The following is a 12,497-nucleotide window of genomic DNA, read 5'->3' as shown; positions in this document are numbered from 1 at the left end:
CTCAAGCCCTTTCTGTCTGCATTTCTTCTGAAGCCCTTCTTTCTGTCTGCATCTGCTCTGGGGTGGCCCACAAACCCCCCAGTTTATCTAGCAATTACTGTCCTCCAAGGTAGAGTCACCAGGGTATGCAGTGGGGAGAAATGACATTCTAAATTAAGAGACTCTCACACGCTTGCAAGATGATAATTTGTCTGTAACAAAACTCCTCATTAGAATACTGTTAATTTCCTTTCTGTGACAATTATAGCACAGCAGTAGCTCCTATGTGCAATGTGCAGAGATATTTCCCTGAAAAAAAAACCCCAACAAAACTATCATTACCACGAGTGAGAAACAGTCCTCAGAGGAGAAAAATGAACTTGTAATACTGCAGCAATTTCCCAATTTAGTGGGAGTTTGGTGTTAAGGTAAGGAGTTTTGGGGGTTCTGCCTGTTGCTGATTGCATTCACGTTAGACTTCACAGTTGGCATTTTCCCACTAGCATCTGGAATAGAGATGATACAGTCCCCAGCTGAGTGGAACCTGTTACCCCTGAAATTCAGCTCATTTATGCTCTCTTTACTCTAAAAACTCGCTTCCCTCCTCCCTACAGACATCTTTAAATGACTGATGTTTCTTTCTGTTGGCATAGCATATTTTTGCTTATCCATCTGTTTTGAAGTTTTGATGAGGTTTAGTTTTTCAATCAAAAAGAGATTGTTTGTATAATCGCTGTTTAGTGCCTAGAATATTTTGGCAGGAGTGGTGTTGTATGAGTGAAGTGGGTTAGTGCTCCTGAGAAGGGCTGGATTTGGTATCCTGCTCTTGTGCTTCAGGAGAGCAGGCTGGACAGGCTCTAGCCCAGTGAGAAATGGCTCAGGGAATTGCCTTTCAATGTGCAGAGGGTCTGCTCTGTTCCACTGATGTCATTAAGGAGACAGAAGCCCTCCTGTTCATCAGCTGCACTGAAGACCTCAGAAGAGCTTTTATTTTGTTGTCATTTTCCTACTTGAATTCTGAGCTAGAAAAGTTCTGTTCAGGTCCAAGGGTCCTGGTTTTACTTCTTTGATGTATTCTCTGCTACTGCAGGATGGAAGATCCTGCTCCTTTCCCAGAGGTATTCTAGCTGGTTTGGTTTTTTTGTTTTGTGGTTAGTTGATTTTTAAACAGAATGTAGAGAAAAGAGGCACTTCCAGGTTGGTTCTGTACTCGTGGCTGAGGCGTGTCTGATCTGGTACTGGACCTTTCCATCAAGGAAACATGGCCTGAGGTGCTGGACTCTGCTGACCGTGCTCTGTCTGGCTTTTAGCAGAAAGCAGAGGCAGTGGCACCGTGTGGATCAGCCTGGCTCTGCTCGCCCTTCCCCCTTGCCAGCCTGCTATTTCTGTACTTGATTGGAAGAGGCTAAAACTGCTGGATTTTTGCCGGCAGTCAAGGCGTTCCTCAAGTTCCTAATCCAGGCTCCAGATGGTTAAGTTGCCCATCCCGACATATAGGAACAAATAATTACGGTAAAAGATATAAAGGCCCACAGCAGCCCCTGACAGCCCCGGGACAGAAATGGCATGCGGAGAGCCCCGATGAACCGGCACGGCTGGTCGGTCACCTGTCGGCGGGCAGCAGGGCAGGGCAGGGACCGGCTGTCCGCAGGGGCTGCCCGGCCTCCGCGGCTCCGCCGGCGCTGGTCCTCTGCCTCCCGGAGCCCGCGGGGCTGCCCCCGCGCCGCCAAGGCCGGCCCCCGGCCCCGGGCCCCGCCGGGGACACCGCCCGGGACACCGCCCGGGACACCGCCCGGCCGCAGGGGCGGGTCCGGGTCACTGCCCCGGCCGCAGCCCGGCCGCCGCGATGCCGCCCCTGGCGCTGCCCGCGCGAATCGGATGCTCCGTGCATGGAGCATCGCCTCCCCTCCCGGCTGCGGGAGTCAGGAAGGCAGGCTCGGCTGCGCTTGAAAGTTTGCCAACCAGCGGCTAGGTTTAATTTCTTTAAGGATCTAGGGAGAAGGGGGGCGGGGGCTGCAGGGGGACCGTTTCCAAGCATGGGAGACAGGCTGCCGGAGCCTCACGCCGGCTCTTCCCCTGCTGTGGCTGCCGGCTCGGAGGCGGAGGAAATCGAGGTGCTGGACTCCGAGGATGTCCTACCTATGGCCGCAGAGGATGTAAGTTCCCTCGGCTCGGGATCCTCTCCCCTCTCCCCCGGGCTAATCGGCTCAAGCTATTCATAGCGGAAGGCCGGGATGGGCACAGGAGCGGGGCCGGTGACCCTGCGGGACCGGGGAAAGCCGCCGTCCCCGCCGTCCCCAGCCGCCGGCTGTCTGCGGGCTCCGGCAGCCGCCGCGCCGGCTCCGTCCCCGCAGCTCCCGTCCCTGCGAGCCCCGGCGGCCCGGCCCGGCTCCCGGTTCGCTGGGTGCCCGCCTCCGGGGGGAGATGCCGGCGGGCGGCGGCTGGCCGGGCAGGGGCAGCGGGCTGCGCACGGACGCGACTCTGGAGCCTGGGGACGGGCTGCCGCCTTGGCTCGAGGGGCTGCCGGGGGACAGAGAGCTGCTCCAGGGTCACCGCCGCCCGGAGGGTGACAGATGTGAAACGCTCCCGCTCTCGAGAGCTGCTCCCTTTTCCAGCCCCCGAGCGACAAACAATCGAGTAAGTTTTCTCCTCGGCTCGGCGGGGCCGGTGGCTTCTCTCCACCCTCCGAGCTCAGGTGGCACGTGAGGGTGGGATAACCTGGCCCCGGCTCTCTGCTCACGCAGCCCAGAAGGACGCGAAGGGGTCGTGCGCGCTCCGGCTGTGCTCCTGCCGTGCTCCTGCCGTGCTGAGCGGCGGTGCCTGCAGAGCCCAGGCGGTTGGTGTGCGTCTGCCGGACCGGAGGCAGGAGCTCGCCGTGCACCTGTCTGGGGAGTGAGCGTGAGAGATCCTGCATTCCTGGTGCATCCCGGGGCTGCTCACTGCTCTCCTTCCCAGCAAACTCGGCTGGGATCAGGACTGCAAAGTGTCTGCTCAGTCTGCGGCGGTAAGTGCAGGGTCTGTTCAGCCTGTCAGACACAAAGCAGAGATACTAAATGTCCTTCTGAAGCGGGCTCTGGCTCGGGTCTTGCACCACTACAAAAGGGGCACTTGGGAGCTGAACCTCCAGCAATGGCGCATCCCCTCGACCCTCTCTCTGCCTTTTTGATGCTGCTGGAGGAAGCCGCCAGGCATGCTTAAGGACAGAGCCTGCTCTTCACCCCCCAGCCCTTCCTTCTGAATCACCTAGAGTTCAGTTGCTGTTGGATTTTCCTCCCAGAGGGTAGCGGAGGAAGTGCAGTCGCTTGCTGGAGCTGCATTCCCCAGTCCGTATTCCTGAGCACAGTGCAGTCAGGAGAGAGCGTGTGATGCAGCTCGACCTCTGCTACAACACTGCCAGACAGTCCTAACAGGAGATGCCTGACTCAGGGGCCTGTGGAACTTTGACTTGGAAAGGGTGGCTTTCCAGGAGCTTTCGCAGGCCAGGTTTCCAAATCCCAGTGCTTGCTTACGTCAGACTGTGACCTTTTCTTCTCTGACAAATTTTGTGCTTGTCTGGATGGTCCTACAAGAAAGATTTCCTGTTGTGATACACGTGGGCCCCTTGGAGTTGCTCCAGCCTCTACAGAAACACAGCCATTAGCAATTCAATCCTGCCAGGGGGCCCAGGAGATGCTGAAATGCTGAGTGCCTGGCAGGATTGGGCTCCTGGGGCAGGAGCTGTCCCTGATGAAGTCTAGATTCTCATCCCAGTTCCACTGCTGCCTTGCTGCTTGACCTTGAAGTAAGACAGCTTGGGTCAGATCCAGCTCACAGTGTCTCGCCATTACTTGCATTGTTATTTGACTCTGGTACCTTGTTTTCTATAATCAACAAAACTAAAGCCTGCAGCTGCACTGGTTATGGGAAGCTGCTGAGACCTGGCAATAGATGATGTGGCAGAAGCCTGAGGTATCGTGTATCATCTGCAAGTCAGAAAGGCAGGAAGTGGTGTAAATGCCCTCCTTCTCCTCTGCCAAGATTTCCTGATGAAACAAGCAAGGCTACAGGGCATCATCTCTAAAAATTTCACCTGTTCTGTGCTACTCTGTGCCCCCTGAGACCTAACTGGGGGTTGATTTTGTGTTGTTGCTATTACATCTGAAAGCCTGATGGAAACTCTCTGGCTTGGCCAGCAAGAAGGGACACAAGGTCAGCTCTTTCTGTGTTATTAACCACAAAAATCTAACACAGTGAAGGTTGGGCTGTCGCAGCCTTGGCAGTGTGTAACAGCTCAGCTGTGATGTCATTGTGGCTCTCAGAGCAGCATTCCATAAAGCCAGGATTCAGGCAGTCCCAAAGTGTTCTGTGTAAAGTGCTGGGCTGATTTATGATGATAAATGGGAGCTTTTAAATGGAGAGAGACATGAGGAGGAGGGGAGCCAACAACTTAACTAATGAAAAGGAATTCAGTGGCCTGATACCCCACTGTCTCTCCAGTCAATTCTGCTTTCGATTTGCCTACCATGTGAAATGAAATGTTCTTCCAGGACTAGATAAGACTCTCACCAGATTTCTGCTTTGCTAATAGCACTGTGAGGAGATTTGCTTCTAGAAGTCTGATATTTGTTGTTTTACTTAATTTGGGTTTTTTTTTTTTTTCTGGGAAGGTGAATGAGGCTGAAAAAAGATGAAGTTCTGAACAGCACTTCAGACAATGGAGCTGGAAATGTGCAAATGTTTCTGGGGATCCTAAGCCAGTGGTTACCCCAGTGCTGCCCCATGGAAGTTGCTGTCTTCTCAACTGGCCCCTAAATCCAGGATAGATGAGAGCCTTAAACAATTCATTAGGAATTTCCTCTGTTTCATGGGATAGTGAGGCAGCAAGTCTGGGTCAGGGAGGCGAGTTGACATCAGTCTCTCTACAAGGCAGAAATCAGAGCCAGTTTCCAGCTTTTTTTTTTATTATTTTTTTTTTCTGTTTCCAAGTGACGAGGACTTGTGGAGTGTTCCCATGGTTGTGAACATTGAAGTGCAGCTTCCTCCTATACAGCATTTTTAAGGCAGATCTGATAGAACAAAAGATGTGGAGCAAATCCTTGCAGAGGGCTCTCTCCAGCCTTCCCCCTCCCTCCTTGCACAAGAGGAGCTACCTGTTTTTCAGATGTGGACATGTGAGGTTCAGAGAACGGATGGGTTGTCAAAAAGCCTGCAGAAAGCCAGAGTCAGGAGCAGGCAGTAGACAGGGCTGTGACAACCCAGCAAAGCAATTGATGGGTCAGTGCTGGGCCACAGGATCTCAGGAAGTGATCTGGAACATTGCTGATTTGTCCCTTCCCTCAGTATACACAGAGCTTTCTTAATCTCTGTAAATAAAACCCCCTTTTTTCCTTGCTTGCCTGCAAATAGACAAAGTGGGAGAAAACAGAATTAACACATGAATGTTTTGAGTTCAGCCTAATTTGGATTTGTAAATGAAAACTGTTCTCCCTGTGTTTGGTAGATTCCCCTGCCTCCTCCTCCTCCGGAAGGGTAGGTGATTCTGGGATGAAGAAGGATGTTGGAAATGGCATTAAATTCTTTGGTTATTTCTTTGTGTAGAATATGCTTCTACAGTTTGCTGCATGTTGATGTCGTTGCTCTTATGCCTTCTTTTTATTCTTTTTCCTCCCTTACGCTGCCTCTCAGCACTGGAAAGCCCTGTTTGATCAGGTATGTGAACAACTGATATATTCTCTCTGTCTTGTGAGCAAAGAGCCTAACCTCTGGGTAATTTCCTCTGCACTGGCTTTTCCCTGCATTTAAAATCCAGCCTAGGAGTGATGTGCTGCATGCTCAAGGTCCCAGGATGCTGGTGTGCAAGTCATAATTGCCACGGCTGCTTTGGGCCTTGCCCTCAGCTCCTCTTCGGAGCAGCCGGGGCCAGGAGTGAGCCCATCCCTGCAGGCACAGGTGCTGCAGCAGGTGCTCTGTTTGCTGCCAGCTGTGCTGACCTGGCTTGTGGATTAAAGGACCTCCTGCTCTTTCAGGCAGGCAGACTAGGACCCGTAAAACCAGCACTGTGTTCTTTGAAATGGCTCCCCAGCTGTTAAACTGACTTCTGCAGGGTTACATCATCCAGGCAGGACCTGCTGCTCCAAACCTGCACAGGATTAGCAAAGAATCTGCCTCTGTACCACACACTGTGGTTGTGTCAGGTAAATGCCTTGGGTCAGATCTGTAGCTGGATGAAGTCAGCGCAGCTCAGAAGAGCTCCAGACTATAGCTGCTGAGGTTTTGGGCTGTGGATTCTAGTTTGTGATTGCACTTTTAGCTGCTTTAAGTGACACGTTTGCTTTGCGGTATCCCATCCATCTGCCGGGTTGAAATGTGTAGCAGCTATAAACAGAAGGATTTTTCTAGGCTTGATTTGCTTCTAAATTGCAGCACTCTCTTGATGCCATAAACTTTTGTGCTGTTGTGTGTGCATGTAAATGTCACCTTCTGCAGGGGAGCTTGCTCTGACGCTGGCATCATCCAGGCAATAAAGTTCGGGTGGGATTTCATCCCTGCTTTATGAGGTGATAATCTTGCCTCTGTGTCTGGCTGAGCTACAAAGCCAAAAGCTGTGGCACAGCCTGCAAAAGGATGTCCTTGGTACCCTGGGGGTGCTGTTATCATTCAGCTATTAACTGGGGCTGTCTGTTCTGATGAGGGCTCATTTATAGCCGTGACCAAGTGCTAACCCACGTGTCTGGACTGCAGCAAGTTGGCTGTGGCACAGTCAGCTGGTGGCTGGGAGCTGGGCATTGTGATTGTTGCTCACACCTAAATCGTGTGCTGTGTTTGAACTCGCTGGGGCTCACAGGGGATGCTGCCACTGAAAAGGTGGATGCACAATCAATTGCTTGTGGTCTGGGCTGGATGTTTGTTCCAGCCACTTTGAATTCTCCTGTCTCCAGCAGTGGCCCTAATTTGGAGTCTTATTCTACAAGCATCCTTTGAAGTCATTCAGTCCTTGTGGGACGAGGCTGTTGGCTGGTAGCTACCTCGGGCTCAAAGAGAGGAATCTGTAATTTCCCACTGGACTTGCTTGAATAGTAGATGGAATTCTTTTCCTTCTTGTTTTTTGTCTTTTTAAGGGGAGGGAGAGTTTGACTGTTGGATGTACAGAACATTAGCCCAGTAACAATGGAACAGGCTGTAATGGCAGACCTTCAATAATTAGCTATGTTTCAATTAGAGCTGTGGCTGAATTTAAAACCTAGTCTGTAAGGCTTTATTATCAAAGAGAATGCAACCTGTGACAACTACACGTAAGTCCTGAATGAATCAATGATGTCCTTGTTGCCTGTGGGCATAGCTGATGTCTTCCTGGAGCATTATATCAGCAAAGCAGTGCAATTAGTTCTGCAGTGAATTGCAAGATGCTGTTTGTCATGGAACAAGGTTGCTATTTGCCAGCAGCAATGTGCTAGGAGGAGAGGGGAGGACTGTTTAGCTCTGGCATCCATGTGAAACATGAGGGCAGCATTAATACCTAGAGGAAGCCTGTGTGTTGGCACTGGGAACAGTTGCAGCTCTCCCTGGGAGCCAGGACCCGGCTGTGTGTGTCCTTGCAGTGGAAATGGGTGGCCCAGGCTCATGTGCTTTGAGACTCAGGGGCTGGGACTGAGGCTTGAGAGCCACCTCTTCACTCACCAGCTCCCAGGAGAGCAGGAGAAGCCTCTGGAGAAAGTGTTAAGAGTAGTTGGGAATTTGCAGGCTGGTAGTCTGAAAGTGCCTTTTTGCTGTTATACTCCATCATCCCAGAAAATTGTGAAGGAGAGGTCAGTGCACAAACAAACACACAGCCTTTGAGAGGGGAAAGAAGTTATTATTAATGCTTGTTTTGTTGTTGTTTTTTTTTTTTTGTTTTTGTTTTCCTCTGAGGAGGTATTTTTATAACTTTTATTTAAGTTGACTGACAAAAAAGCAGCAGGTTTCTGTTTAGACATACAAAATTTAAGGGGCTTGGTTTTTTTTATGACACCCCCCCCCCCCCAGCTTAAATTAAAAATTCAAAACTTCTTGATGGAGAAATTGCTGCTCAGTCATAAAGCAGTGCATTTTGCTTGGTTATTTTAGGAGAGAGGAGTGACTGACCATGTTTTCTGGAGGAATTTTTTGTTTGTTTTGATCCAGCTCTAATCTGTCACACCAGGAATTGTCAGTGACTCAAGCCAAGATCTTCAGCCACTTGCAGATTGATTCATTTAAGAAGTAAAGGAAATTAAATTCCACAAAAAGTCAGACCCAGAACTGCTTCCTATGGTTTGAGGTTCAAAGAAGCCCCTCCCAGGACAAAATCCTGACTACACTGAAGCAAGTACCAAAATTCCTCCTGGATTTAGTGGGGTCAGCACTTCACCCAAGAGTTTGGGAACAGGCAGACTCCCAGCTCTTCAGTGCTGCAGACAGACAGTTACAGTTCAGCTGCTGCCTCATACTGTGCTTGCAAGATGTGGTTTTTATTACGAGGCCATGGCCCTCGGGCAGCTCTAACTCACTTTTATATGGGAACTTTTGTAGGGATTCATACATTTATTTATTGTGCTCATAAACACCCTCCACCCCCACGCACACATTAGCTCCGCATCTGCTGCCTTCTGCAGAGGCTGCGCCAGCGCCGTGTGCTCTGTGCTGCCTCCACGGAGAGCCTGAGCACTGAGCAGAGCAGGCTCTCTTCATCCCTCTGCAATCGCCTGGGCTTTTCTTCATTTCTTCTGCAGTGGCCAAAGCCCCGTTTCTTTGGTTAATCTTCTGGTAAAGTTGAAAATGCAACAATCCCAGGAGCAGCTGCTGACAGTTTCATGCTTCTCTGTGCTAATAAGATCTGTTAATTGCCTTGTTCTCAGACGTGAGAATATCTCGCAGTCCTTGCTGAAGCCAAGCTGCCTGATGGTCGGAGAGTGAGTGTGCAGATGAGTGTCCTGAGGGGCTGTTCCTGCTTTGCTCTGTCCTCTCCGGGGCCTCGGGTGCAGTTCTTGGCCTCCCTGTCCCCAGTGCCCCTGCTTTGGCAATGACTGCAGCTGCCTGGGGTCTTGCAGCCCTTGGCTGGGTGAAAGGGGCTGTCTAGGGCAGTGTTTGTTCTTGGGACAGACCTGCCTTCTGGAGGTGGCTTTTAGCCTTGTTAGATGCCAAGGGCTTGTATTATCTTCTCTGTTTCCCCATCTCCCTGGCTGCTGAGATTTTGAGGGTGAATTAGCAGTATCAGCCCTCTTCTTGGAGTTCTCACTTCTTCTCACCCATACCCTGGTTTGTAGTCATGACAACAAACTTGTTTTAAATAGACACACGCAAAACTCTCCAAAAAGACTCTCCTCACTGGCTCAACACCTTGATCCTATTGCTTGTCAATCCAGGCTCTGTTTTTGTTGCAGCTGCTTTAGAAATCCTAGATTCCTCCCTGAGACTTGTATGTGGGTGTGATGGCAACAGATGAACAGAGTTTATGGGGAATGCAGAGAGATGCCAAGTTACCCAGTCTGTGTAGGCAGCTAATGGAAAACTTGAGCTCAGAAACAAGGCTCTAGAGATGGACATGCACTTGCCAGGAAGAGTTCAGTGCTGACACTGCCAGCAGTGGGTGCAGCTGAACCTGCTCCGCCATGGTCTCATAAAACATTAAAATATGATTTAAAAGATGCTGACTTTGCAGCTGCCTTAAATCCAGGGCTGGTTCCTGCACAATTGAAAATGCAGAGCAATCCATAAAATTAGGGCAGCTATTATCATGGTTGGTGGTAACTGAGAAAAAGAATTATTCTGAACTTAATGATATTTTATGTTAACTGTCGCTTTTCTCTGGGTAGCCTTTGGTGCAGGCAGAGCTATTTCACCACTGTAAAAGAAATTCCAGTTTATTTACTGGGGCACTTGTTGAGCTAAACATCACCCTTCACTTTGAAAAATTTCCTGCCTGTTGTTGCTGGCAAACCCCTGCCAGCTGTAGCTGCAAGATCTCTCCAGGCAGGTCTCACTGAGCTGTGGGCAGTGGTTTGTGCCTTAGGATTTCACCTTTCTCTGACAAACAACTTGTGTCTCACTGCTGGTTTGTTGGATGACTGCGAGCAGGTGGAGCACAAACTGTAGGATAAAGAATAGGAAATGATGGTAGTGATAGCAGCAGTACAGACAGGGGGGTTGAGCCCACAATTGTGTGTAACCTTCAAGTCCTTGCCTAAATTTTGGACTATTGCTGCCTTTTTAGTGTTCATTGGGACATGTGTCCACATTTAAATGGAGTGGTGCAGCAGATAGGAGGCTATGGGAGCTGCAGTTAGGAAATTGTCATCAACTATTTACTTCATCTGCTAAGGTGACTGGGGAATCAGAGGTGCTGGTGGAAGACTGTCCGTGGTGGTGACAGATTGGCATCCACGCCCCAAACCAGCATCTGCCTTGTCTGCCATATCAGACGCTCCTGAGAGTGTGACAAGAAATGTGTCCCCTTCTCCCCCTCTGCATTGTAAAGAGAGACATTTTAAAATCTACACGGGTCTCTTGGCAATGGACAGAGGGGTTCTGCATCTGCCCCACGCCTTGAAGTCTAATCTCATTTACAGTTGTCAGTGTGGGCTGCTGGAGGAGATGAAAGGCAGAGGACAGGGAGGGAGAACAGATTAGTCCCGAGCAGAGGGCACCTGCCTCTGCCCCATACCTTGAGGAGGGGCGGCGGGAGCAGCTGGACATGTGTCATCTGCTGCTCTTTGAGGCACAGCCATGGAACACACGATTAATGACTCAACGGGCTGGCCTTTTGTCAGGGATAAAGCCCCGGGATTTAGGCTGCGCTCTCGGGCCTTTTCTCGGAGCAGCACCATCACTTTACATTTCTCAAGTGGCGTTGCGGTCACAGGGAGCTGCTGTCTGTGGCCACAAAGCTTCCTTTTCTCCTCCCTCCCCAAACTGGGCTGACCTTTGTCATGCGGCATTAACCCTTTGACTCCTCCACTTTGGGTTACGGGGCTGGGAAAAAAAAAAAAGAACCGTTCAAATTCATTGCCCTGTGGATAGCCTTGAAGTGAAGAAGAGGCTGGTAGGAGAGGATCTGTTTTTGCTGAAGGAGAGTGGTTTGCTGATGCCCTCTGAATTACCAATTCCTCACTGCCTTCAGCCAGAGGCTTTTTCGAATACAGCCTGGGAAAGGGAAGGGGAATTTGTCTTTCCCTCAGTCAAGGAGTGAAACTTAGGCATTGAGCAGCAAATATATGTCCAAGAGAATATTCCCCCTGCAGGATAATGTCTTTTGCCATGCCTGGATTAGCCTGTGTCCATCCCCAGGATGGCATTCTCCCAGCACTTCAAGGCTTACACACAGATTTGGCTATTAGCCACGATAAAAGATTGATGGAGTGATGGCTCAGCATGAAAAAGCCTCATGGAGGTCATTAATGATCTTCCTGCCCCTTGCAGGATGAACAGCAAAGATGGCCCGGGTTCCTCCCTAATCTTCCAATACCTCTGTACACGGAGCACCAGCCAGTCCTTACACTGAATGTGGGTCTCTGAGATTGTATTTACACCTTCCCTACAGTGTGAAAGGTTTGTGATCAGCTGCCCCATTTCTCCTGTCCCTGGCTAGCTGGACACTCCTCTCTCCAGTCCCACCAGCCTGGACACAGACTGTGGACTTTGACTAGTGCAAAAAGTTGGGAGTAGAAGCCATCAAAATGAACCAGATATTGGCAGCATAGCAAACACAGCATTCTTCAGCTTGTGCCAGTAAAAGCAGGCATCTCCTGAACTGTTTCAAGGAGTCATAACAAACACACCAAAAAACACATGGGGGCTGAGTCAGTCTTACACAGCTCATGAGTTCCTGGCAGCTTGATGTCTCCAGATTTGTAAAAAGCCTCAGGAGTCTTCCTACTCGTTACACATTTGTGTACCTTCCAGGTCTGAGCCTAGAAAGCTGCACGGTGGAGTGGAGTGTCCAGGGGGGACGTTGAGTGTGTCCGGAGCCCTGTGTCTCTGCTGCTGCCCAATCCCAGCTGCAGCAGGGCCTTTGGAGTCTCTGCTCTGCGTTTCAGCTGAATGTGCAGGGTGGGATTTAGGCACATAGATCCTGGCTAATGCATTGTTCTCAAATCCTGTCTTGCACATAGAAAATCACTGAAGCAATAAAAACATTTAAGCCTGCGTGTTTAGAAAGAAAGGGGAGAAAAAGCCATAAACACGGAGTGGATTGATGCTGTTTTGCAAATCAGCTGGTGCATTGTGCTCCGTGGCTGTATGCCGTCATGACAGAGAAGGGGAAGAGATCATCTCATCTCCAGAGGAACAAGCCAGCTGCTTAGCAAGTGGAAACAGTTTGGAAGTGCTTTTCTACACCATCATCATTTACAGGACTTTTAAAGTTACTTTCTACCAGACCTGGAAAACAAATATTTCTCCTCTACAGTAGGAAGTATGATGTTCTCATTGCTTTCTGGTATTTGCATTCAGTGCAAAAGTACTGGGGCACATTTGCAGATTAAACGCAGCAGTGGGAGTGTTTGAGTTTGACAGCAGCCAAGGAA

General features: G+C 50.1%; 1 protein-coding gene across 3 annotated transcripts in view; it reads left to right on the top strand.

The window, feature by feature from the left end:
- Positions 1–2,008: 2,008 nt before the first annotated feature.
- RHBDL3 (rhomboid like 3) overlaps positions 2,009–12,497 on the top strand; it is a 54,079-nt gene continuing 43,590 nt past the window's right edge. For 2 of the 3 annotated variants that reach the window (XM_066332422.1, XM_066332420.1), the window contains exons 1-2: positions 2,009–2,135; positions 5,644–5,667. In XM_066332422.1, the coding sequence (XP_066188519.1) occupies positions 2,016–2,135; positions 5,644–5,667 (144 nt within the window). In that variant the 5' untranslated portion in view covers positions 2,009–2,015. The remainder of the gene's footprint in view (positions 2,136–5,643; positions 5,668–12,497) is intronic. The other variant, XM_066332421.1, reaches the window with a different exon arrangement.

This window comes from Sylvia atricapilla, chromosome 18, assembly GCF_009819655.1.
Source record: "Sylvia atricapilla isolate bSylAtr1 chromosome 18, bSylAtr1.pri, whole genome shotgun sequence".
NCBI lineage: Eukaryota > Metazoa > Chordata > Aves > Passeriformes > Sylviidae > Sylvia > Sylvia atricapilla.
The sequence above is the reverse complement of the archived record's forward strand: the minus strand, read 5'-3'. Positions and strand labels throughout refer to the sequence as shown.